General features: G+C 53.6%; 4 protein-coding genes across 9 annotated transcripts; 2 read left to right on the top strand and 2 right to left on the bottom strand.

Annotated features, from left to right (window-relative positions):
• On the bottom strand, positions 1-8,163 carry CD2BP2 (CD2 cytoplasmic tail binding protein 2). 5 transcript variants are annotated; one of them, XM_060406252.1, is made up of 7 exons: positions 5,944-6,012; positions 5,289-5,388; positions 4,919-5,057; positions 4,636-4,793; positions 4,116-4,551; positions 3,927-4,033; positions 1-297 (listed from the first exon to the last, which is right to left on the bottom strand). In XM_060406252.1, the coding sequence occupies exons 2-7, from the start codon at positions 5,361-5,363 to the stop codon at positions 250-252; spliced, it is 963 nt and encodes a 320-aa protein (XP_060262235.1). In that variant the 5' UTR covers positions 5,364-5,388; positions 5,944-6,012; the 3' UTR covers positions 1-249. The 5 variants fall into 5 exon arrangements, with proteins under 5 accessions (XP_060262235.1, XP_060262234.1, XP_011959775.1 ...); XM_060406251.1 differs by lacking the exons at positions 1-297; positions 5,944-6,012 and adding exons at positions 3,591-3,839; positions 7,061-8,163 and having other exon boundaries at positions 3,927-4,030; XM_012104385.3 differs by lacking the exons at positions 1-297; positions 5,944-6,012 and adding exons at positions 3,591-3,839; positions 7,061-8,163.
• On the top strand, positions 6,578-7,739 carry LOC101103208 (sesquipedalian-1-like). Its single transcript, XM_015104168.3, has 2 exons — positions 6,578-6,662; positions 6,936-7,739. Exon 2 carries the CDS (start codon positions 6,960-6,962, stop codon positions 7,578-7,580), a length of 621 nt encoding a protein of 206 aa, XP_014959654.1. The 5' UTR covers positions 6,578-6,662; positions 6,936-6,959; the 3' UTR covers positions 7,581-7,739.
• On the bottom strand, positions 7,730-24,803 carry TBC1D10B (TBC1 domain family member 10B). The gene is made up of 9 exons (XM_027961841.3): positions 17,635-24,803; positions 14,414-14,513; positions 14,036-14,143; positions 13,829-13,935; positions 10,337-10,451; positions 10,155-10,220; positions 9,751-9,940; positions 9,306-9,460; positions 7,730-9,219 (listed from the first exon to the last, which is right to left on the bottom strand). The coding sequence occupies exons 1-9, from the start codon at positions 18,564-18,566 to the stop codon at positions 8,584-8,586; spliced, it is 2,409 nt and encodes an 802-aa protein (XP_027817642.1). The 5' UTR covers positions 18,567-24,803; the 3' UTR covers positions 7,730-8,583.
• Positions 22,477-24,946, top strand: MYL11 (myosin light chain 11). 2 transcript variants are annotated; one of them, XM_012103914.4, is made up of 7 exons: positions 22,477-22,536; positions 23,083-23,244; positions 23,497-23,572; positions 23,798-23,902; positions 24,018-24,096; positions 24,612-24,660; positions 24,750-24,946. In XM_012103914.4, the coding sequence occupies exons 2-7, from the start codon at positions 23,209-23,211 to the stop codon at positions 24,852-24,854; spliced, it is 450 nt and encodes a 149-aa protein (XP_011959304.1). In that variant the 5' UTR covers positions 22,477-22,536; positions 23,083-23,208; the 3' UTR covers positions 24,855-24,946.

The raw sequence follows: 24,946 nt of genomic DNA on the forward strand, positions 1-24,946 counted from the left end.
AACAGATAAAAACCAATTCCATTTATGTAACATAGAAGAGATGTAAGTACTTAAAAAAAAAAAGTTTCAGTGATAGACAAGGTTCTTCACTTCTGTCTTCCTCTTCCAAACCCATAACCCAAATCGAATCATAGGGGAAATTTCAGACAAGTCCAAATTTTAGGAATTTGACCATAAACCACACCAGCATTCCTCAAACTGGTCAAGGTCAGTGAAAACAAATCGGAGGAGCAGTCAGAACAGAGAAAGCTAAGGAGGCATGACAGCTAAATGTACCGCGGTGTTCCAGACAGGATTCTGAAACAGAAGAGGGATGTTACGGAAAGTTAGTAAAACATAAATAAAAGTTTAACCCATCCACACAATGTAGTAATATAGTAATCCATCCACACAGTGGAATGTTACCCAACAATAAAGGAGAATAAATAAAGGAGAATAAAGTACTATTACACGTTACATCAATGAATCTTTAAAACATGCCAAGTACAAGAAGCACACACAGAAAACACATTAGACCACATATGGGATGATTCCATTCGTGTGAAATGCCCAGAACAGGCCAACCTCCAGAGACAGGAAGTAGGTTAGAGGAAGGCAGGGGCTGGAGGGTGAGTGGGGATGGGGAGAAATGGGGGAGAAACCACTGCTGGGTGGGGTTTCTTTAAGACAAAATTCTAAAATGAGGTTGTAACAATGCTTTCGCAACCCTGCGAATGCACTAAACAAACGCTACTTTAAGTGGGTGGATTCTATTGCAATAAAGCTATTTAAAAATAGTAATGTCAAAAACAAAACAAAATAGTAACATTGGTTCATGGGTTAACAAATGTGCCACTGAAAGATGTTAACAATAGGGGAAACTGGGTGTATGCTCTGTACTATTTTTGTAAATCTACAAAACAATTGTAACATACAAAAAGCTTATTTATATTAAAATTATACAGTGATTTCCCTGGCCCTTCAGTGGTTAAGAATCTGTCTGCTAATGCAGGGGACAATGCAGGTTTGATTCCTAGTTTGGGAAAATTCCACATGCTTCAGAGCAACCGAGACCCCACAACTTTTGAGCCTGTGCTCTGGAGCCCATGAAACACAACCCCTGAAGCCTGAGCGCCCTGGAGCCCATGCTCTGCAACAAGAGAAGCCCGTGCACCGTAAGGAAGAGTAGCCCCAGAGACCAGAGAAAGCCCGTACACAACAACGAAGAGCCAGTACAGCCAAAAATAAATAAATAAAAATTAAAAACAGGGGAAAAAATAAAAGACTGCACCTCCAATGCAGTGAACGTGAGTTCGATCCCTGGTCAGGGAACTAAGGTCCCGCATGCTGTGTGGGGTGTGGCAAAAAAATATTATATATTCACATGTAAAAATTATTTATATGTATACACACACACATATATATACACATACAGTTTGTTTGGTTTAAGGCAAGGGAGTTAAGCGTTGATAGGGGCTTGAAATAGGGACATGGCCAATGAAGAATTGAGTGAGGTTTAAGACGGGGAGAGACATTCAGCTGGATGGAGTGCTAGTTTCCTATTGAGGCTAACACATGACCTCAAACTTAACACAGCACAATTTTATTAGTTCTAGCAGTGGTCAAAAGTCCCAAGTGGTTTCACTAGGCCAAAACCCACAGTGGAGCTGCGTTTCTTTGTTCCAACATCTACAGGTACCCACATTCCTTGGTATCTAGCCCCATCTTCCAACTGCAAAGCCAGCAGCAGGTGCAAAATCTTCACCTCCCGCTCACTTTGACCCTCCTCAGTTCCATTCACTCAATAGGACCCATGGGAACATACTGGGCCCGCCTCACTAACCCAGGACACATCATTAACGTGATCATGTTTGCAAGCTCCCTTTTGCCAGACAGCCGTGCATTTACAACTTCTGAGGCTTAGGATGTGGCCATTGTGGAGGACTATTAATCTGCCCACACCTGTTGTCCTCAGGGATGTAAACACAGAGGGGATGTGTCTGTGTCCACCCAAAGCTGAGGAGCTGGGATGCCTGCAGGATATCTGGGGGAACTTCCCCTTGGCTTCCATCTATTCACCAAACACTACGCACCTCTGATGAGTCAGTCACTGGGGATATAAACATGAATACTGTATTTCATTGGTTCTAAAACATCTGTTTTTTCACTTTGGAACATATTTGAAATCAGGATGCAGCTTTGATTTGAGTCAATGACATCTTACAACTGCAACAAGCAGGGTTTTCTTTCTAACACATGAAGACATCTTACAACTGAAGGTATCTTGAAGTCAGTGAAATCCAGGTCTGGACAAAGCACTAGAGTAGGCTCCACTGCTATAGACATTATTATAGAAGGTAGCTGCCTCACTAGAGAATCAAGTATCCCCACCCAGCCCCTCCACCCTTTCCTGGTTCTCAGCCTGCCTCCTTCCGCCCCAGGATGCCCATTGCCCCATGGCTCTGCTGCTCAACTCTTGGCTAACTGACGCCACCAGAACCATAGCCACAGCCACGTTCAGCTCTAACACATGAACTGGTCCGTGAACCGGGCCCTCTCCCAGGTGTAACCTCGAGTTGGGCCCTGTGGTTTTCCACCTGGATGCACATGGGAAACACCTGGAAAACACTTGGGAGTTTTTCAAAGACCCAGGCCATCCCTAGACCAAATCATTCATAATGTCTGAGGAGTGAGGTCACAGTTCCCCATAGACTCCAACAGAGAGCCAGGTGGAGAACTAACTGGTGTGAGTAAGGAGAGGCCTGAGGCAGCACCAGTGGGAGGTGGAAAGTGTTAGGTCCAGACTACACAATGACACCTATCGGTCTTCCTCCCAATCCTCCCCAGACGCACTCTGAATGGAAAGGACCAGCCCAGTTCTTGCAGTTTCCTAACGGAACTAAACTGAGTCAAATATATTGTAGGAGCCCAGGAAATGTAAGCTGCACAGACTCCAAGGCCAGCCAGAAAAGGCCTGGTGCCAAGAAAGGCCTTCGAAGAGAGTCCACTGGGTCGGGGACGGTCCTGTGATTCACTGTGTAACCTCCAGCGAGACATTGCCCATCTCTGGGCCTGTGCAGACTGGCCCAGGTGGCCTTGAAAGTCCTTTAGGTGCCAACATTGAGTTTAGACTTTACCTCAGAGACCATTTCTATCTGCTTCTAAGAAGTCTGAGACAGCAGAGAGCGAGCCAGTAAGCATCAGCCTTTCTGCTCACTCCCAACAGATGTCTCAGCCCATCCAAGCCTCAAGATTCCACTTCTGGGGCTCTATCCTATATTGGTTACAAGGCAGAACATCTTAGGTCCTTGAAGCCAAAGACCTAAGAACAGCAAAATGGGAACCTTCAGGGGATTCTGGAGAACAGCATGTGAGTGGAGAGATATTTCAGCTGAGAACAAACTCCGGATTGGGAGGCCACAGGACACCTCACAGGCCCGGCCCTGCCCCAAGGAACGGGAAACAAAGGTGAGGTGGTTCGAGGGACCAGAGAGAAACTCCCAAGGAGGAAATTCACAAGAGGAAACGCTAAGGGCAAGAACAAGTCCAAAGGGACCTGGAAGAGGTTCCCAGCTCCACCTTCTGGCCATCAGCACAGCCAAGGCCCCTAATACACAACTAAAGGCTTTTATTGGGAAAAGGAAGTTGACTGAAAAGTGGCCCCCAACATTTTCACTGCCTGAGGCAGCCAGGGCCTCCTCCACAGAGTCCAGCAAAGAAGGGACCACCAAACTGGGCCCTCAGGAGGCTCAGGTGTAGAGGTCAAAGTCAATCCGTTTGGAGTTGTAGAACTGGCCACCCGGGGGGTCCAGCTTCCGGCAATAAACGCCATCTGGGAAGTAGCCTTCGTTCACCCAGGTCTGCAGGAAGAGAGGGCAGAGCTAGGAGAGGACTGATGGGGTGGGGGGAGGGAAAGAAGAGGCACAGCAAAGTAGAGAGAAGCTTACCTGCATCTGGGTGCTGGTGAAGGGCCCGTACAGCTCAGCATCCCCTGTGTTCTCCCACTTATATTCCCACATCACGTCCGCAAGACCATCTCCAGGTGACTCTGCTTCTAAAATAATAGGCCAAGTCATTTGGGCCTCCAGTGGCCTGCCCCCTGCCCACAACCCCCCTCCTCTGCCCTTCAACCTTACCTTCCCTCTGGGCAGGGGTTGGGGTCTCCAGCTCCCTCTCTGTCACTTCCTCAGCAAACATGTCCAGGGAGGGGGGCGGTGTGGGGTCACGGGGTCCCTGGGTCTGGCACGCCAACCCCTTCAGTCGCATGGCCAACCGTTCCCTTGTCTCCTGATACACTCCCAGGTTGCCCTGGGCCACCATCTGGTCAGCCAAGCCGGAGAGCCGGTCGAGGCGCTGGGGGGAACTGGGCCGCCCGGGCCCCTTGCTGCCTTCTTTGCTTCCCCCTCGGGCTCCCAGACGCCTCAGTGCCCCAGCCACTGTCTCTCTTGGCAACATCAGTTCCAGAAGGCCCTCCAGGAGGGCTTGGGTGCTCATTGGTGTCTGGCCCAGGCTGTCCTCCTCCTCTGAGTCTGATGGCGGCCGCTGATCAGGTGGCCGCTCCCTGATCTTTACCTGTAATGGGAAAACAGGAAGGTTTTATTTCTGACAAACTGCCAGCAAGGCCCAAGCCCAGCCATGCTAATCTCCGGGCCTCACCCAATCAATGTTATCCAGCCAGCTGTCTCGGATTTGAGCATCCCGGTTCAGGAAATAGTTGCCGTCTGCATCAAAGTGGCCTTCCTCCATCTCTTCCTGCAAGTTGAAGGGTGTGATCCGCACACCTCCCTCACTGGGGAGCGTGGCTGCTTCCTGACCTGTACCCAGACAGACACAAGAATCCCATGCTAGGCATGCAAGAGACAGGAGCCTCCCGTCCTCCACGGTCCCAGAGGTCCCTATTTGTTCCCCCAGCAAAAAGTCAATTCTTGGTACAGCTCACCTTCCACATCCTCTGAGGCCAAGATGTCATATTTGCTGGACCCTTCCTCCTCCTCCTCCTCCTCCTCATCGCTGTCCAAAGAGTGTTTGCCTTTGAAGCGGCTCCCGGGACCCCCTACCCCAGCTACAGGGTCCACCAACTGTGGGCAGGAGACAGAAGTTAAGAAAGAAGCAAGTTACTGGCTATGACCCCAAATACTCTAGGATCTACACTCAAACTGAAAATCTTGCAAAACCACATCTCAGAAATACGCGGAAAAGCTGACCCTTTCCATCCTTTCTTTGTCCCTCCAGATCTCTCATCTGGCTTCTAATTTATTTTTTTTCTCCCTTCACACCGCCACAGAACAGAGGAGTCTGGCCCCCCTCACCTTTTTCTTGGGGACACTGATTTCATCCTCGTCATCATCTCCCACGCCTTGGAAGGTCACTTTCCTCTTTGGCATGACTGGACAGAAGGGCTTTTCCAAACTGAGCAGAGGGAAAGGGTGCAGATTAAGGGAACTGGGTGAGGAGGCAACTCCCCGCGAGGGGGCCCCCTGCACAACAGATCTTTTACTTGGCGGGTACTAGATCCACTTTGGGAAGGGAGTACAGAATCAGGAGCCGAAAGGCGAGCTGGTAGTCCAGAACCCGCCCCTCCCCCCGCCCCTCCCGGGACTTGGCTTAGCATCTAAAAGAGCCGCTGGTGCGGAGACGCAAGAGCGGACGGGCGGAGGAGCTCCTACGGGCACCCCCACCCTTGACAAGAGGAGACGGGCTCCCCCACGTGACCACCCTTATTCCAGGCCCCAGCAGTGCTGGGCGCGATGTGCTTCGCGGGTAAACACCCGCTCCACCACCCCCAGCTTCCTCGGAACCCGAGGGGCCCCGGCAGACCCAGGACCTAGCGCCCTGGCAGCCCCGCTCCTCCCTGCGCCGAACTCCCAACTCCGCGGGGTGACTCCCAACTGTCTTGGGCTGTGTACAAATTAGAAAGGCGGCAGGGCCACGGGGACACCAGCAGTCCCGCCGGCACGCGCTCACCTAAGGATCCAGGAAAGGTGGGGGAAGAAAGGGAGAGAGGGTTTCACCAGGGCTACATCCGGGCCACCCGCCCGCCACCACCCGGAAGAGAACTGCGGAAGGCGGCGGGGAAAGCCGGAAGTGGCTTCACTCGGGTTAGATGAACAACTGAAGGAGCGGGCGGAAGTACGCGCCGCGCGGGGAGAGACGCCCCCTCCCAGAAGTGACGCGAGCCGTGTGGGGTGACTATGGTGAGAAGAGGGGACATTTGAACGCCTAGACCCTGATCGGACGAGGATGGCCGGAAGTGATCTCGGTTTCCTCCTACAACACTAGAGGCTCTGAGGAGAAAGGGGCGCCCAGGTTCACGATGGAGGAACAAAGTCCCAGCAGGGCCGGTGGGTTCCTGCCCTAGTTTTCTCTTTCCCGGGTTGTCTCCTTTTCCCCACGGCTGGTTCTGCGCCCTTCATCATCTCATTAGAAATCCTGCCTTCCTACTCTTGGCGTCCAGTTGTCCGCCCTTTGCTAGTCCGAGGTGTAGCCTTGCTGTTGTCCCAGAGGTTCTCCTGGGACTTTCCGAACCCAGCTCCTTTTAGGACCCAGGGGAAGTCTAAAATCAGCCGCCTCCTATCCCCTGGCCAAGTTCCTGGTTTCTGAGGTGGGAAGAGTCAAATAGGAGAGGTGGCAGTGGCACCTGTTCCCAGTACCGAGGCCTGAAGTCCCTTGTGCCCTCATCTCAGGTAGGCCTGGGAAAGGGCCGTAGTGGATATCCGCCAACCCCACCCCCAAACAGGACCCCAGCACTACAGTCCTGCCCAGGTTTTGTAATTTGGCCCAAGGGGCAGAGCTGAGGTTGGGAGGTGGGTGGAAGGTCCTTCTTGAAAACTCAAGTTTGAATCCCTCTAGACCAAGACCAAGACAGTGCCCAGAAAGAGCCTGCTGGAACCAGAGGAGGGCAGTGCTGGGGTACTCCGGATCACCAAATGCCCCACTCCTCCTTTCTCCACTCCTAGGGTTTCTTCCCACAGTGGGCTACCATGAAACTGCACCGAAAGTCCGTGCTCCGTTTCTTCCGTGGGTACAGAACACAGGCTCCAGACCGGGAGGGCATCCTGCTAAAGAAGGGGGCCCGAAATACCAGTTATCAGCGCCGCTGGTTCATCCTGCGAGGAAACCTCCTCTTCTACCTGGAACACCAGGCTGACCACACACCCCTGGGTCTCATCCTATTAGAGAACTGCCAGGTGGAGCCACGCCTTGGAGCCACAGAACCTTATGCCTTTACCATTCGGACTCCAGGGGGAGATGGTGGGCGGGCCTACAGGCTGGCAGCAGAAAACCGGGAGGAGCTGAGAGCCTGGCTGTGGGCGTTGGCCGGAGCCACCTGGACGCGGCTGGCTGAGCTGCTACGCCCCCTGGAGGCCCAGTACCGGGAGCTGTGCCAGGCAGCTGGCCAAGAGCCCGGCTCACCCCCAGAGGACTGTGGCTCCCCAGCCACCCCCAGGACCCTCTTCAGCTTCCAGGAGTTGCACGAGCACTTTGGAAAGGAGATCCGGATGCTGCAGGCTGTCCACAGACAGTTCCAGGAGGCCAGTGACAACGGAGGCAGCAGATCCCCAGCAGGTGGAGGTGAAGCAGGAACGCAACAACTGTGTTGATGAGTGACTAATAGACTAAAGACCCAAAGGTATCTGCCAAGTCCAGTCAACAGCTTCCAGAGACACCCAGATCCTTGCTAACTCATCACTCCCTCCCTCCTTGTCCTTACTTTAACCCCACTCATCAAATAACAAGGCAAAAGACAGGCCCAGGTACAACAGCAGGTTCTTTTCCGGTTCCTCAAAGCGGCCGAACAGGGTGGGGGCAGAGACAGAAGAACATGTAAACATTGGGTTCCACCCCCTGGGGCTCAGGGGAAGACCCTTACCCAGGAAGGGGCTGGAGGGTTGGAAGGGACAAAGTGAAAGGCAGGGGCCCTGGTCAGATAAAGCAGGGGAGGCCTGAGAATACAGAGAAAGGTGGGTGAAGAGGAAGGAGAGCAAGGAGGGTGGTGGTGGGAGGTGGGAGACATTTCCTGTTCCAGTGCGTGTCCCCTTAAATAAACTAGAGTGCAAGAACACTGAGGAGGGAGAACCAGAGAACAGAAGATGGAGTGAACACCCCCACCCGGGGCCCACCAGGTCCTCTGTACATAATTACAACACAGAGATGTCCAGAAGGAGAGCAAGAAGAGCCTGGGCCCCCAACCAGGAACTGGGGGAAGACAGGCAGGACTGAAGGGGGTAAAGGAACCCAGCTTCACTTCACGGGTAAGGGGAGTGACTGGAGTGTAAGAATCTGAAAACTGCTGACTCCCACTGCCACAGGTCACCCCTGCGGTGACCAAAGGCCAATCAGGAGAGTGGCACCTGGGAAGGGACCCCAGTTGGGCCGAGCTGGAGGTGAGGTGTCCACTGCTTCCCCAGGGAAATGCAGCTGCCCCCCGTTCTGACTGTCCTGGCCACGTGGGGATCAGCGGCTGGCACGGAGACGGGGAACAAGCCACTTTCCTCAAAAAGAGGGACAGCCTGCCAAGGGCGGGCTGGGAGCAGGACCCCAGGCTAGGTCTGCTCTTGGCTGAGGGAAAAGAGGGGGCCACGTAGTCCAGCCCCAGGGCAGAGGTCAGAAGTACGCATCCTGCCGGGCCTCTGATGCTGAGGACCTGTCCCCGCCGTCCTGGGGGGCAGGCGGTCCATCTGCCTTTCGATGGAGTGAGAGCTTCCTGCCCTGGGCCTTCTTCTCCTGCTTCTGCCGCTCCTTCTCCTGTTTCTGCTGCTCCTTCTCCTGCTTCTGCCGCTCCTTCTCCTGCTTCTCCCGTTCTTTTTCCTGTTTCTGCCGCTCCTTCTCGCGTTCCTTTTCCTGTTTCTGCCGCTCCTTCTCCTGCCTCCGGGCCTCCTTGCCGCTAGGGGCCAGAGGGGCGCTGTTGCCAGTAGGCGAAGGAAGGGATGGACGCAGTCCCTCGGCGGTGACCACGGGCCCTGGGGCAGGCCCCGCGCTGGCCCTGCGGACGGGAGGGGGTGGGGAGGGGACCCCTCCACCTGCCCGGGAGCCCCGGCTCTTGAGGCCAGGGAGGCTGAGGAGGCTGGAGGAGGGGCCCAGGGGGGGCAGCTGCCGCCGGCGCTCCTCGTGGATGGCCCGGGAACCGTGTAGTCTCCGTGAGGGCCGATACTGCAGCTCGCCCCGGGTTTCCAGCCACTTCTTGAGCTGGGCTGCGTTCTCTCGCTCAATCAGTGCTTCTGTCACTTGGAGGTTGGTCACCTAGATGGAGAAGACATGGGTACCAGGGTGAAGTGGGGTGGGGATCTACTGAAGCGGGTGTGAGGTACGCTAAGGCCAGGACCTACCTCGTGCACCAGGAAGTCCTCCTGCATGCACTGCTGAGGCAAGTTCCGCAGCTGCTCCATGGTCTCATACATGCCTTGGCAGGAGCGCAGCTTTTCCACCGAGCCCAGCGTGTGCCGCAGCAGCACCAGGGCCACCCGGAAGATGATCTTGACGCCTGCAGGCCCGAAGAGAAGAGGCCATGGGTGATCAGCCTGGGGGGTCTCAGCCTGGCCCGTGCAGGGGGTACTCACAGCCCCCATCCCTGTGTATTGTTGACCCGACAGATGAGGAAATGGAGGCCTTGAGAAGAAAATGAGCCACCATGGGTTTTAGGTTCCTGGGAGGCAAAGCAAGCTGTGGCTGGTGGCAGAGCCAGTAAGATCAAGTCTCAGTTTCTCCCGAGATGGATCTCAGCCACCATGGAAACCCCAGTCCCACTACTGGCCTACGTGGCTACAGAAGTACCTTCACAGAAGAACATATCCCAGACCCGGAGCACTGAAGCCCAGGGCAGGGTGCGGGCGAAGATGCACATGAACCACTCTGTCATGTAGAGCACGGGATCAATGCGCTGCCGTCGCAGGTGCCGATGTGCCAGTGGGGAGGCCCGGCGCAACAGGGCAAAGAAGATCTCTCCGTCCAGCTGAATGGCCTCCTGGAGATGGGATGAACCATGAGAGGCGCCCTGGCTGTGGGCCCCCTGGGGTGGGACTGGCGCTGGCAGTCGGATCCCATCCGTGAGGCGGGAGCCTCAGCTCAGTGGGAGGGCCCAGAGCAGCCAGCCAGAACGGCACAGGGTGAGGCTCAGCCCGCCCCGAAGTCCTAGGGACAAGCCGTAGCCCCAGGCGCACCAGCCTCCACACACTCACCAGCCCTGCGCTGTAGTAACCAGGGAGATACTTGTCGCAGATCTGCACCAGGCACCAGAAGGCTTGCTGAGAAAGACAAGAACAAGGAGGGAGGGGTGGGGCCAGAGGAACAGGGGGCAGGGAGCTCCCCCGTCACCCCTGCAGGCCCAGCCCCTCCCTGACTAGGTCCGGCGTCTGCTGACCTCAGCAGGCATGTGCATGAGCAACACCGCGGCCACGGGGGCCTGGGCCTGGCAGTAGCCCTCGTCGGGCCGGTAGATGGTGTAGGCCTTCAGGATTCGATACAGGTCCTGCTGCCTGTGGGCACGGGAAAGACCATAAGGGCAATCATAGTACTTGGGACTCCCTGCCCCTGAACAAACCCCGACCCCAACCCCACCCCAGACTCCCCCAGAGCTTGTGCAGGAGCAACCCCGGAGCTTTACCAGCACACACCTGATGTAGCTACCTTCCTACCTCCTGAGCTTAAGCCAAAGTCTCAGATCATCATGGAGGCTTTCTCCCAGGCTCCAGCCTTCCACCCTTGCTGCACACCCACGTGCTCCCTACCCATTCCCCACAGGCTCTGCTCTCCATCTGCCACCATCCCTAAACCCTCAAGGTCACCTTTTCCAGGAAGCTCTCCTCTGCAGCATCGGCCCTCCTCTGGCACTGTCTGCGTGCTTTAACCTCCCAGCAGGTGCTCTCCCAGGGCAGAGCCTGCCTTATCTGACTGGATTTCATCAGTTTCCCCCCAGGCCAGGGCCTTGGTTCTTTCGGAGTCCTGGGAAGCCAGCTGGGCCTCAGATTTTCCTCTTATCTCTGCATCCAGAAGAATACATGCTCTGCCCCAGATCTGTCCCTTTTGCTTGAGGGTGCTCCATAGCTGTATGAGGGAACTCCAACCCCTCAGCCCCCCATTAGAAAGCAGAGGGCCTGCCACCCCTCCCCACGGCTGGTCATCACATCATATCAACACTAAATTCTGAATTTCATTCGTGTCTAGGCCTTCTCTCCAGCTTCCCTGGTGGCGCAGAGGTTAAAGGGTCTGCCTGCAATGTGGGAGACCTGGGTTCGATCCCTGGGTCAGGAAGATCCCCTGGAGAAGGAAATGGCAACCCACTCCAGTATTCTTGCCTGGAGAATCCCATGGACAGAGGAGCTTGGTGGGCTACAGTCCACGGGTTGCAGAGTTGGACATGACTGAGTGAGGCGGCCTCTCTACCTCCACAGTTACTGAGCAGCTCAGCCCTTCATCTCTTAACCAGGGAAATGTTCATAACCTCCCAGATCTTCTCCCTGCCTCCAGTCACACACTCCTGACCACAGCTTACAACAGTGTTTCTCAAAATTCAGTCACTGAAGTGTGACCTTCATTTGTGCTTTATCTGCACACCGCCCCACTGTTATTTCTCTACTTTGTAATAACATCCATGAAATGACAGGTTTGATATACTAGTTATTTCACCTAATATGCATTAAATATGTAACTTCCACAAGCTCTCATGCTACTTTCACCCACCTGCCTGATTCTGTGCCTCTGCCTCCTCCCGCTGCTATGAGTGAACTATTTGTGAATCTGACCAACCACAGCCTTTCCAATGGGTCCCATCCCTTCTTGCCTACACAGGCCATCCTCCAGCAACCTTCCCATCACTTGGGTATCATCCATTTTTCTCTAACTACAGATGCTGGCAGCATACCAACATGTCATTTCCTCTAGCTTATAAAAAATAAAAAAGTCTATCTACCCAAATTTCCCCTCTGAATATCACACCATTTCTTTCCTGCCTGTTCAGGCAAACCCACCCAGAGTACAGATTTGCTATCCTCAGTTTCTTTCCTCCGATCCTCCATTTGGGCTTTAGTCCTTGCTCCACACAAAACCGCTTTTATCAAGGTCACCAATGACCTCCACATTGCTAAATCCAGAGGTCAGTTTACAGATTTGACTTGACTCGATCCATCAGCAGCAGCTGATCCTGAAACTTCACTTTCCTTCCAGGAAACACTCTCCTGGTTTTCCTTCTAGCTTTTTCCAGTTTCCTTTACAGGTCCTTTCCCATCTTCCTATTCATGAAATGTTAGCGCTGTACGCTCAGTCTCTGAACACCCTCCTTTCATAGCTACACTTCCTACTTTGATGACCTCATCTAGTCCCATGGGTGAGATCTGGTCCCATCTAGAGGCTGACATCTCTCAACTTCCAATTTATCTCCAGTTTAAATCTCTCCCAGACTTCTCTGGTGGTCCAGTGGTTAAGACTTCACACTCCTAGTGCAGGGGGCACAGCTTTGATCCCTGGTTGGAGAACTAAGATTCTACATGCCAAATAGCATGACCAAAAAAAAAACCTCTCCCTGGATGTTGTGTATATTGTATATCCAGCTTACCTGGCATCTCACCTGGATGTCCAGTGAGTATTTCAAACTTCACATTCACAAAATGAGTTCCTGATACACCCCTCAAGGTTACTTTTCCCCAACCACCCATATCAGTATATTGTAACTACATTCATGCTAGTTTCTAAGACCAAGAACCTTAAGAGTCTTCCTTATCTACTCTCTCTCTCACACACACCACTCCACATCTAATCCACTGGCAAATCCTTTTGGCTCTACCTTGAAAATATATTCAGAGTTCAATCCCTCCTCCCCACAGTTCCACTGCTACCACCCTGGTCTATCTACCACTGTCTCTGTCTGCGACTATGGCAACAGTCAACCTGGTCTCTGTTGCTGCCCTTGTCTCCAATCATCTGTTTTCACCACAGCAGCCAGAACAATCCTAGGGGTTTTTTTGGGCAGAGTTGCACAGTATGTGGGATCTTAGTTCCCAACCAGGAATCCCAGGGATCAAACCCATGCCCCAGGCAGTGGAGTCTTAGCCACTGGACCACCTGGGAAGTCCCAGAATGATCCTTTTAAAACACAAGTCAAATCAGGTCACTTGTAACCCCATCTCCACTCACATTCTCTATTGGCCTTTCTTGCTTTAAACTCTTCTATTTATTACCATTGTACATACGACATATTTTCATTCTTTGTTGTCTATCCCTACTAAAATATAATAAGCCTGGAGAGGGCAGGAGTTTTTATCTTTCATTCACTGCTATCATCTGTAACTAAAACAGTACCTGGAAGATAGCAGGTGCTTGATAAGCACTTGCTGAGAGGATGAACTTACTGTTAAAGTTTATCCACGTGCTCCCACAAGGAGCTGAGAACCATCTAAAAACATCTGGCACACTACTAGGAAGCGATATATAGACTTCTTGAGGAAGTCTGGCAAACAGAACAAAAATCGAAGGGCCCTGGCACAGCATTTAAGGGCTCTTAACTGCTTTGCCAGCTTCAGCAGCTCTAGCCAATGCCACTGCCCAGACAGAGCTTACATAACCCCCCAGCCAGGAAAAACCCTGCCCCTTGCTCTGCTTCCATCTATCCTTCAAAACATCACTCACATGCAACCTCCCCAATGAGGCTCTAATGTATCCCACCTCCCCCTTACCAATACCCCCACACCACTCCCCCATCACCCCAAGTCAGTGTCTCCCTCCCTGGACCCATCCTTCAGTATGTCTTGACCCTCAATTCATCAAAGACCACTCCTGCAGAATTCCTGGGAGGCAAGAACTGCTTTCAGCCCAGACTTGCGTCCACCCACCACGGACTCACACAATCAGGTTGTCTTACCCGTGCCCGCCTCGAGCAGCAAACATCTCGTGGAAAGGGAACTGGCGGTGCAGGTCCTTCTCAATCACATCCAGCCACTTAGGGTCCCCAGGAGCCCGTTCCAGCTCCTGCAGTGGGACAGCTGAGATTACCTCAGACTCTGGGGGTATGGATGATGGCCCTCACACAGACTCTGTCATTGGCCCCACACCCTGGAGCCGTGCGCACCTCAAACTTGCCCGGGTTCTGCTCCAGGAGTTCCTTGCTATTGGACAGGTACTGCCAGGCCTTGGCTCTGAGGGAGGAGGGGATCCCCTTCCGGCAACGCAGCTTCACCTAAGGCAGGGTGGCCAGTAGGGGAACAGCTTCAGTGACTGCCACAGCCTCCAAGCCTTCCCCTGAAGCCCTCAGGCTCCCTGGGACACCCAACCTGGCCTTCTATCTTTTAAAGTTACTCCTCCCCCAGGCCCAAGAACCACCTACCCGCAACATGGTCCAGAGAGCAGGTAAGACTAGGTTCCTGGGCTTCCCCAGAGCCCATGGGCCCACCCTGTCCTCCCCACCCCCACCACATCCGTGGCCCTGCCCACTACAGCCTTCTCAAACCTTCTGGAAACGCCGTGACAGCCACTTATCCCAGTGACTGAACATCTCCAGCCATTTGAGCTCCCGCTGCCGAGCCACATCCACAGGAATGGAGCTCTCTCTGAGGATATGGGGAGTAGGAAAGAAGTCAGTAGCAGCAGTATAAATCCTGATGCTGCAAGAACTGAGGCAAGCCCTCCCAATCTCCAATGAGAGCCCAGACCACAAACACATTCTGTGAGCTATCAACACATCAGGATGTCTGGTCACTCCACCCTCCAAGGCCCTAATTCACCACACTGAAAGGAATTCCCTTTGGACGGAATCTCCGAACAGAGATCACATTCTCATGTTGGACCTCTATACAGAGGCTGTGTTCAAATCCCACTTCTGACACATAAAAGTTGGGGAGAGAGTACAGGATATGTATAAAGTATACTTTGTACTGGGGCTTCTCTGGTGGCTTAGATGGTAAGAACCTGCCCACAACGCAGGAGACACAGGTTCCATCCTTGGGTTGGGAAGATCCCCTGGAGAGGGGAATGGCTACCCACACCAATATTCTTGTCTGGAGAATTCCATGGACAAAGGAGCCTGGCAGGCTACAGTCCATGGGGTCACAAAAAGTCATACACAACTTAGCAGCTAACACTTTCACTTTCACTTCACATATTTTACATTAGACCTTCACCACTTACTCACTGTGTGGCCTTGGGCAAGTCACTCTCTAAGCCCCAATTTCCTCATTTGTAAGATGGAGGAAAAAACAGTATCACCTAGCACGGCCTCAATGAGTAAGCAGCAATTATTATCCACAAAATTAAATACAGAACAAATATCTGTCTCCTTAGAAGCAACTGAGTTTCCTTCTACCAGACTCTTGAGATCCCTTGAACCATCTGCAATCTCCTCTACCTCCTCCTCCTTGGAATCACCCCAGATTACCAAGCAAATGAAGCTCTCCTTGCACGGCCTGCTCATTGTTCTAGCAAAGCTTCACACTCAAGATACCACATCAGTCTTAAAACAGTTACTTGGAGGAGCCAGCATTAGGTGAGTGGAATGGAAGAAAGTGCTAGTTCCCAGATAGACCTGAGCTCAAATCCCACTTGTCCCTTAGAAATTGGGGAGTCTAGCAAGTGAGAATCAAGTCTCTTCCTTAATCTGTTAAAAGGGATGCCACCGCCTACATCACCAAGTTAGGGGAGGACTACTGAGAAACTGTATATAGAGGACTGTTAAATGGAAGGTTTAATGTTAGTTTCTTTTGTTCCAGAAGCTCCTTAAACTGAAAGGTGATTTCTCTATCTTAAAAGTCAATTCCAAACTCTACTAAAGGCCAGAAGGAGTAAGATCCCTTTCCGGCCCTCGAAATGTCACAAGCTAGCAGAGGGATGACGGCAATGTGATGAGGGAAACGCAATGCCACAGATGCACGGAAGAGGCAGCTAACTGAAGCAGGGGCAGCAGATATCAGAGAAGGCTTCCTGGAGGAAAGGACATCTGAGGGAAGCCATGAAGGACTGAGTAAAAGATGGCAGGAAAAGGCCAGGAGAAGGGCATTCCTGGCTGATGATACAGCCTGAGTATGAAAGGAGAAAGACTACCATCACTTCAACAGCACACAGCACATGGTGAAAAGTGGGAAAGAGGACCAGAGAGGTTGTCAGGGCTGGTAATAAGGAACCTGTGTCCAGGCTAAAGCTTAAACTTTATCCTCTGGACAGTGGGGAGCCGCTAAAAGTTTGTAAGAAAACATGCCCCACGGTCAGCCTGACCTCAGAAGTAGATTCTGCCAGTGTGAAGATGGGTTTTAGAGGGAGAAAACCACAGAGCAGAGAGTTAGCACCTAGCACGGTGCCTGGTACACAAGAGGGGCTCACTAAAATCCAATTCAATCCAAGTTCCTTAGGGCAGGATAGCGCCACAGGTCACGTGGATCCAAATTATTTGAATGGGGCAATTCACTCGATTGCTCTAATCCTGTTTCTTCATCTGTGAATTAGGTACAACAGTGCCTCCGTCATGCATGGGAAAGCACCAGCCTTCCCCACATAGGACCGCGAATGTTGATGCTCGAAGATTTTCTGAAATTTTGTTGTTGTTTTTGGATTATACCCCCTGCATTCTTTAGAATACCCTTCAACAGGGCTTCCCCCAACACCAGGCAGGTCCCCCTGACCCCAACACACACAGCCATGACTAAATTCTCCTCATTCTCCACAATTCAGATCAGTCTGGCTGAATTCCCAGCCTGGGCAAAAGATCCCTCCCCTAGGTGCTCACAAAACCCCGTGATGATCTTCAGGCTAAACCTAACATATGATGTCGAAACCAACAGTTTAAGTATTTGTCTCTCCCTCTAGATGATGAGCACCTTGAAAAGCCCATTTGATCCTTGGTACCCAGCACAGGGCCTGGCACCGGGGTTCTCTGGCGAAGCTGTACACTGAACTGACCAGCAGGTTAAAGGGGTACAGGACCAATGGGGAGCATCCAAAGAGAGGAAAGGAAGAAGTCAGAAGTAATTACACCCCCACCTTAGGAGTGACTCAGGCGCCTGGAGGGAACTAGGAAAGAGTAAGCCCGGCTAGGGAGATGAGGAAATGGGGAAGAGGCCTCCCCCACCCCCTTTCCTTCAGTGAAGACACAAGCCTGCTCTTCTGTTTCACAGAGATGCCCTGCCTTCGGGTCTCTCTTCCATCAGACTTCCCCAACTCATCACCCCATCAGACCTAGGGCTACGGGGGAGAGGTGCTTGCACCCCTCCAGACTTTGCCCCTAAGGGACCAACGATCTCTATCAGAACCCCTGTCTGGTCAAACCTCCAGACTATCCGGCCTGTAGCTGGAGACTCCCATCAAGGAGCTGGGACAACCGGAGGTATCATCTCATTCTACCTTTCACTTCACAGAGGAGGCAAGTGAGGCCCTAACTCCAATGGGGAAGGCACTCACTCAAGGGCGTGCAACACACCACCAAAGGCAAGGCTTAGACTCAAACCCAGAACTCCTGACACCTGGTCTGAAACCTTAACAGGCTGGTGCCACAGAAATGGATGTTCTAGGATCCATGCCTCAGGACGCTCTAGGCAGGATAGGATCCTTAAGCATCCCACTCCCACTGGTCACTCCCTGGATCCTCAGAGGAGGATGCGCCAAGAGAGTGTAGGCAAGGTGTATCCTTTCCTCCCCATCCCGCCCCACCTCTGCTTCCTTGAAACAGGCCCACTGGGTACTCACAGGCTGCCTGAATACTGGCTGCCCCCAAGGAAGCCGTACTTGTCCGTCTTGCGCAGGGCCAGCCCGTTTATCTCAGAGTCTGAGCCCATGGAGCTCACATCATCCGCCAAGGACTCCAGGGTCCCAGACATGAGGCTCACGGAGTCCAAGTAGCTCAGGGTGTCTGGGGCCTGCCCTCGAGGCCCAGAGATGCCAGGTCCCAGGCTGGACATGGAGCCTAGGTCCTGAGAGTTTTCTGCGGGCTCCGGAGCTGGGGTCACCGTCACGACAGCTACCTGGGCCTCACATGACGCTGGAGGGCCTGTGCCAGGCCCTGAACGGTCCTCGGGAGCCTGTCCGGTTGATGCTGATGTTGCTGCCGCAGCTCCATGTCCACTTGTCACCTGTCCTGCTGTCACAGCTGCAACCCGTGCAGTCACACCTGAGGCCACTGTGGTTCCCGGCTTGGGGGCGAGAGGGGGTTTGGCTGTCAGGGCCCCAGGAGCCGTTCTTGAAGGGGTCCTGGTGAGGGTCCCGGGTCCAGGATCGGGTGAGGGTATAGCCTCCTCCGTCTTCGGAGGGTCTGCCCCTGGGGCCTGAGCCACGGACATCTCGGCTCCAGCCACAGCCTCGGGCACCAAGGGCTCCGGGCTGGAGACCTGCGCCCTGGGGGCATCGGGTGAGGCCTCCAGAGGCAGTGTCACCTCCGTGCTGCCTGTGACCGTCGGGCTGGGAGCCGAGTCTGAGGTCTGGGTCGGACCCGGTACCCATGCGGGCCGCGCCTCCCCGGGGGCCACCAGGGTGACCGGGGCCGAAGTGGCCGTGGTCACTGGCGGCCCCGGAGCCACCACCAGGACGGGCCCGGCCCGAGAGCCGCGGGGCGGCGGCGAAGGGGCCGCGGGGGCGCCATGACGGCGCGGCGGGGCCACCAGGGGCGCCGGGCCCGTCTCCATGTCCGCGGGCCGCCCCTCACATCCCCCCGCAGCGGCGGCCGCAAAAGGCGCCGCCCCTCAGGCCGCTCCGCGCCGCTCGCCGAGGAAGGGGAGAAGGCGAAGGGCGCGGCCCGGCTCGCGCCGGGGTCGAGGGCGGCGCGCGGGCGGCTGCCCAGCGCGCGGAGCCGGGGAAAGGGTCCCGGGGCGCCAGGCGCCGGGGTCTCGCTCGCGCCCTCTACCTCCCTCTCGCTCTCTCGCCGCCGCCCCCTCCCTCCCGCTTCGGGCGAGTGGCCGACCTCGCGCCTGCGCACACGCCCCGGTGCCGGCCAAGCGGCCTGCTTCTCGGCGCTTCACGCCTGCGCACGGGCAGTCCCATCGCGCTCCTTTTTTCTCCCGCCTCGTCAGAGGTCTTGGACGAATAATAGGAGAGAGGGAACTGGGTTTCTGCCAATCGTTGGGAGGGTGGGTGGGGCTGGAGGTGGGAAGGGGTGGGTAATTTGGGAAGAGGAAACAGAGAAGGCGGAGGGTTATAAAACCAATGAGAGGGCGAGTGAAACCCAGCGGAGGCGGGACGAAGGTATTAACTAGTAGGAAAGCGGGAAGCCGAACCTCCTGGCCAATAAAGATGACTGAAGAGTGACAGACCGTGGAAGGAGGCGGGTGCTGTGCGAGAAGAGGCGGGCCTATGTAAAAAAGAATGGTTAAAAGGGAGCCAATGGGAAGGGAAGTGGGAGGAGGTCAGGTTGACAGAGAAAACTATTTGGGCGGTGACAGACAGTATACGCAGTCAATAGCAGCTGAGGGATTCTTTGGGTGTCCCAAGAAGGTCCGGAAGAAATGACAGCTGCGAGGGGCGGGCCAAATTTGCGATTAATTTGCCTTGTCAGCCAATGAATGCATCCTCTCATTTTAGTGATAAGGAAGGAAGAGAGACAGCTGTCTCAGCCAATGGCAACATCCAAAGGAAGGGGGTGCTACCAGCAGGCGGTGCCAAGCCAGGGATGTCGGTGACAGCCGGAGACAAGCGCGGGAGGTGGTGACAGTTGGGGACAGCGCTGAGAGGGGCGGGGTTCGGGAGCATTGGTGAAACCCTTAGCCAATAAGCGCCACGCTGCCCTGCCTGAGTCCTCTCTTGGACCAGTTCTTTCAGCTCCCAAACCCACCACGGGGCACTTGATTAGGTGCTCTCTGATCGAGTTCTCTTGCCCTTCACTCTGTCTCTGATTCTTATCCCAGTCCGCTACAAACTCCAGGTGACTATAACAAGAGCCCCCAAATCCTGTAAGTGACTTATCCTTCTGGATCCACCATTTCCTGCGGGTATCCCAACCCCTAGGTCCCTGTCCTCAGATCCATCTATCTGAGCTCCTCCCAGAATCCAGGCTCCGGTTCCTCAGAACTCATCCTCTGAGTGCCCCCTCCATTCTAGTGGAGATCCTAGACCCCAAATCATGGATTCCCACTACCATGAACTCTCATATCTCTGTTCTTATTCTTTGGAGGATGCAGAACAAACCCTCTGGACGTCTCTCATTGACACACCGTTCTGTGCTCCTCCTTTTCTGCCAGGAAACCAGACCCCAATCTCATAATCCCCCTACTCCCCCCGCACCCCACCCCAGGCTACCCTAGACCACAAACACAAAGCCCAGACTTTACCAGCCCCTCCTCTCTCTGGGTTCCATCTCCCTGGGGCCCAGGATTCAGGATTCAGCCCCAGAAGGGCTCCAATTTCTGTGCAAAATCCACCATCCTGAAATTTCAGTCAGGCCTAGCTAGCTCCCAGTTTCACAGTTCCTTGGTCTCTGAGTTCTCTGAGGCTCCTTTCCCCAGCTCAGACTCAGATCCTGTGAACTCCAGTGTCTGAGATCTGCCGCTCTTTATCTCATTCTCTTCAAACTCCCCACTTTCCATTAGGCCCAAGCTTCCTAAGTACTTCCTCCATTCCCTTCTATTGAGTTCTCCTCACCTCCCACAACCCAGTAAGAAGTGGGCTCTTCCCTGAGCCTGGATCCCCATGGTAACCTTATAAGGTGAGGCAGCTGTTGACTGAGGCAGGGAGGGCCCAGTGCAGGAGGCCAAGGGCAGCTGCTAAGTTTAGGGTGGCTCCTTCTCCCTTCTTAGAGACAACAGGTGGCTCGACCTCAGTGCCCAGAAAAGAAACTGTCTTAGAGGCATTGGCATGAGTCTGGAGGAGGGAGCAGGGAGGAGGCAACTTCTTCAGGACATCAGGTCCTAAACGGAGCAGGAGGAGGAGGAGACATAGGTGTCCTTGCCAACCTTGAACCTTCTGGGGCTTCCTCAGCCACTATTTCCCCAGGCCTCCACTGTATGGAATGGACAGGCACTGAGGCCCAGAGGGTTGGGAGAGAGGACCTCAGAATCTCACGGTCAACCAAGCTGGTTCTTGCCCAGATTGGAGAGAGAAGCCATAGGCCATCCAGCCACCAAGGTGGAGGTGATTAATTAGCTTCTCTCTTGGTGTCTTTGACTCCCCTCCTCTTGAGTTCCAACTTTTACATCCATATCCAAAAAAGTGATTAAAGACTCACACTAGACCATGTCTTTCTCCTGTTGCAAAACTTTTCAAGGCTCTCAAGGTCTCAGCCCTCAGTCCAATCTCTGGTGTCCAGGTCCTTGTATCCTCTGCTCAAGCCCCATCCCAATTCTGGCGATCTGAACACTTCTGATCTTTGATTTTTCCAGGTCTTTGCCCATCCTTGCCCTCCACTTAGCATGCCTGTTCCTGCACTTCTACCCGACACTTCTAGCGGCCTTCATAAGGTCATTTCAGTACTCCTACACAGGCCTGCTATGCCCTCTACTTCTGTATTCCAACTGGTGTGTCATTTTCTGCATTTACCCTCTCTCCAGAGCTAGACTGTAAGTTCTACCAAGGCAGGGCCTGAATATTAATCGTAATGATTGTAAGAATTCCCTGGATGTCCAGTGGTTAGGACTCCAGGCTTTCACTGCCAAGGGCCCAAGTTCATTCCCTAGTCAGGGAGCTAAGATCCCACTAGTTGTGCAGTGCTGCCAAAAAAAAGAAATTATAACGATCATACATCACTAATTGTTTCCCAATATGTTCACATCCACAAGTTCTTTGGCCTGGGAATTACCTTCCCATTTTACAGAGCAGGAAACCAGGGCCCAGAGAGTTGGAACACAAAACCCAATGTCACAGAGCAGGCTTGCTGCTCCAGGCTGTCTAGTCTCTTCATACTTAGTGATTCCATGCCCCACATCTTCCCTCACAGACTGCCCCCTCTCCTTGAAGGGGATGTAGACTTCCTGATCCTTCAGCTTCCCCAGATAGCTCTCTCCCACTTTTAATCTGTCACTACCCAAATACATACATACTCTTGACTGTGAACTCCACAATGGAGGAGGACTGTGTTTGCCCAAGTGCACCCACGTGGTGCACTTGGAGGGACAGCAAGGGGTGTCTTTGGTCAGCCTTCAGCCTCCCTTCTCCAACGCCTCCATGTTTGATCAGACCCAGATCCAGGAGTTCAGAGGTGAATATGGGGAGAAGGGAGACTGAAGTATGGTCCAGTGCCTGGTACACTATTGCTGCTTAATAAATTTACTGGGTTTAAACCTTGCAGGGATACAGGAGCTTGGTTCCTCTCTCTCCTAGTCCTGTGTCTCAGCCTGGGCCCTCTCTGAACACTGGCACATTCCAGCTTCCTTTGGGGAGAAAGAACATCCCTTCCTGCCCAGGTCCTAGCAAGACATGTCGCCCAAGACACCCTCCCTCCTTTGTCCCTCGGTAGGCTCCAGCTGCTGCTGGCCCTCCAAGAAAGGAGAGGCCCTGAGCTGGGCTATTTTCGTATCTGGGGTGGGCACCCACAGGGCTAAGGTTACAGTGGTATGTTAAGGGCTCCCTGGGGCAAGACTATATAACTCCAGAGGGAGTGCTCCAGACGGACTCTCTGCTCCTTTCCAGCCAGAGCTGCTGCCTTGATCCCAGGAGACCTAAAACATGGTGAGTGAGAATCCCCCAGCCCAAGATCAGATTTCTCAGACTTCAGGGCAGCCTCACCCATTGAAAGAAAGGAGCTGGTTCCAAGTCTGGCAAGAGGAGAAAAGATGAATCTTCCCTTTCTTGGTATCGTTAATGGGGAATATATAGAAGGATGCCCTAAAGGACCCAACCAAGGATAATCTGCCCAGACACTCCACTCTCAGGAGCCCAGTCCCTCTGAAAGCACACTCCTTCACCTTCCTATATCCCCTGGAACCAGCCAGGCCAGGATTCCCATTCCCATTTTATAAATGAGAAGGTAGAGGTTCAGACAAGGTGAATAAGTGGATCATGGACACACAGCAAGTCTAGGACTCAGAGGAGCCAGGCTCAGGGCACTCAGAAGGCAAGAAACATTTCCCTTGTTGGGCAGGGTGGAAGGATGGGTACTTGAGGGCTTCAGATAGAAATTTGACAATCCAACTGAAACAAGTCCCCTCAGCAAAGAGTTGTAAGGAAGGGGAAGCCTAGAGCCAGAAGAGTTGCTTTAGAAGAATGAACTTAAAGAATCCACCACCTCCAGAGGAGTAAGGATGAGTCCACGAACCCCTCTGCCCAACCCTCACCCTTCAGGCACCCAAGAAGGCCAAGAGAAGGGCAGCGGCAGAGGGCGGAAGCTCCAATGTCTTCTCCATGTTTGATCAGACCCAAATCCAGGAGTTCAAGGAGGTAAGTGTGGGGAGAAGGGAGACTGAAGGCTAACCAAAGGCACCCCTTGCTGCCCCTCCCCCCACCCCTCCCTGGAATGTGCACCTGTTTGGGGGAAGGAGAAGGGCTTAGATTCCTTACTCCCCTCCCTGCTTGGAGTGTAAGAGGACCTCTGGCTGGCAACCAGAATCTCAGAATCTGATCTGCCTGGAGTAAGGATGCTGAAACTTGGCCATGGGAGACCTAATCTCTCCTTGCCTCTGCCCTCCACAGGCCTTCACAGTAATTGACCAGAACCGGGATGGCATTATTGACAAGGAAGACCTGCGGGACACCTTTGCAGCCATGGGTGAGCTGCCTCCTCTACCTGTAAAGATTCAAGGCTGCAGAGTCCTGGGAGTTCAGCAGCTGTGGGTCCCAGTCCTGCCAGGCCACCTTGGGACTCAGTCTATCCCGGATAAAATTGGATGGGATAAAAAAATAAAAATGGATGGGATGATCTGAATTTATAGGAAGCATTATTCTCTGGCTGCAAGACCCCACTCCAGCCCCTGCTTTCCCAACCCTGTTCCAGGGCGTCTCAATGTGAAGAATGAGGAGCTAGACGCCATGATGAAGGAAGCCAGTGGGCCCATCAACTTCACTGTCTTCCTGACCATGTTTGGGGAGAAGCTCAAAGGTGAATGAAGTATGATGTGTCCTTGGTCCAACACCTCAGCTGCCTCTCCTCAGAACTTTCAGGGACTGACCCTTTAGCAACCTTTCAGCTACATGTGCCCTCTGACCCCCTCTAGGTGCCGACCCTGAGGATGTGATCACTGGAGCCTTCAAGGTCTTAGACCCTGAGGGAAAAGGCACCATCAAGAAGCAATTGTAAGTGACACGCTCCAGCTGCTCCCACACAGAAAGCCTCTTTCAATTCCCACCAATAACAGGCACTGCCAGTGATAAGGGTGGCTCAGACAGTAAAGAATCTGCCTGCGCAATGCAGGAGACCTGGGTTTGATCCCTGGGTTGGGAAGAACCCCTGGAGGAGGGCATAGTAACCCATTCCAGTATTCTTGCCTGGAGAATCCCTTGAGAAACTCTTCAGAGGAATCTGGCAGGCTACAGTCCATGCGGTCTTAAAGAGTCGGACACGACTTAGCGACTAAGCACCGCACAGCACAGGGATAAGGGAAAAATCAGGACTGTGGAAATGGGCGATGGAACACAGGAAGAAGGGCAAAACGGGAGGTCAGAGTGTTTGGGAGACCAATGAGGAATCCAGAGTGACCCTGGTTTTCAAGATGAGACTGGGAATGGCAAGGGGGATGAGGTGGGAGGGCGTGGAAAGGAATCACGAAGTCCAGTCTCAAACCTCCCGTATATCAATCACCTCTCTCCAGCCTGGAGGAGCTGCTGACCACGCAGTGTGACCGCTTCTCCCAGGAAGAGGTGAGTGGAGGAGGGGTCTGGAGAAGCGGAAGGATGGGGGAAGGGGAACGTAAGGAACCAGTTGGTGATACTCTGCCTGTTTTCCACAGATCAGGAACATGTGGGCTGCCTTCCCCCCCGACGTGGGCGGCAACGTAGATTACAAGAACATCTGCTACGTCATCACGCATGGCGACGCCAAGGACCAGGAGTAGAGCGGACCCTTTTCGGCCTCTGCTAGTCAAAGCCTTCCTGCCAGTCCGATCTCCCCACCCAGACTAATAAATTGAAAGGGTCTCGTTTCTTA

The sequence above is a fragment of the Ovis aries genome, chromosome 24 (assembly GCF_016772045.2).
Source record: "Ovis aries strain OAR_USU_Benz2616 breed Rambouillet chromosome 24, ARS-UI_Ramb_v3.0, whole genome shotgun sequence".
Taxonomy (NCBI): Eukaryota; Metazoa; Chordata; class Mammalia; order Artiodactyla; family Bovidae; genus Ovis; species Ovis aries.

Bases quoted from the DNA above. Each gene is read 5' to 3' on its own strand.
- CD2BP2 (XM_012104385.3), bottom strand. From the start codon at position 5,363: ATGCCAAAGAGGAAAGTGACCTTCCAAGGCGTGGGAGATGATGACGAG. The intron at 5,058-5,288 runs GTGAGGGGGGCC...TCCTGCCCACAG, and splicing joins TCAGTGTCCCCAAGAAAAAG to TTGGTGGACCCTGTAGCTGG. The intron at 3,840-3,926 runs GTAAGCTTCTCT...CTCTTCCTGCAG, and splicing joins TCACCAGCACCCAGATGCAG to ACCTGGGTGAACGAAGGCTA.
- LOC101103208 (XM_015104168.3), top strand. From the start codon at position 6,960: ATGAAACTGCACCGAAAGTCCGTGCTCCGTTTCTTCCGTGGGTACAGA.
- TBC1D10B (XM_027961841.3), bottom strand. From the start codon at position 18,566: ATGGAGACGGGCCCGGCGCCCCTGGTGGCCCCGCCGCGCCGTCATGGC. The intron at 9,461-9,750 runs GTACTTCTGTAG...TCGGGCCTGCAG, and splicing joins GGATATGTTCTTCTGTGAAG to GCGTCAAGATCATCTTCCGG. The intron at 9,220-9,305 runs GTAGGTCCTGGC...TTCTCCATCTAG, and splicing joins AGGACTTCCTGGTGCACGAG to GTGACCAACCTCCAAGTGAC.
- MYL11 (XM_012103914.4), top strand. From the start codon at position 23,209: ATGTTTGATCAGACCCAAATCCAGGAGTTCAAGGAG. The intron at 23,903-24,017 runs GTGAATGAAGTA...GACCCCCTCTAG, and splicing joins GTTTGGGGAGAAGCTCAAAG to GTGCCGACCCTGAGGATGTG. The intron at 24,097-24,611 runs GTAAGTGACACG...ACCTCTCTCCAG, and splicing joins GGCACCATCAAGAAGCAATT to CCTGGAGGAGCTGCTGACCA.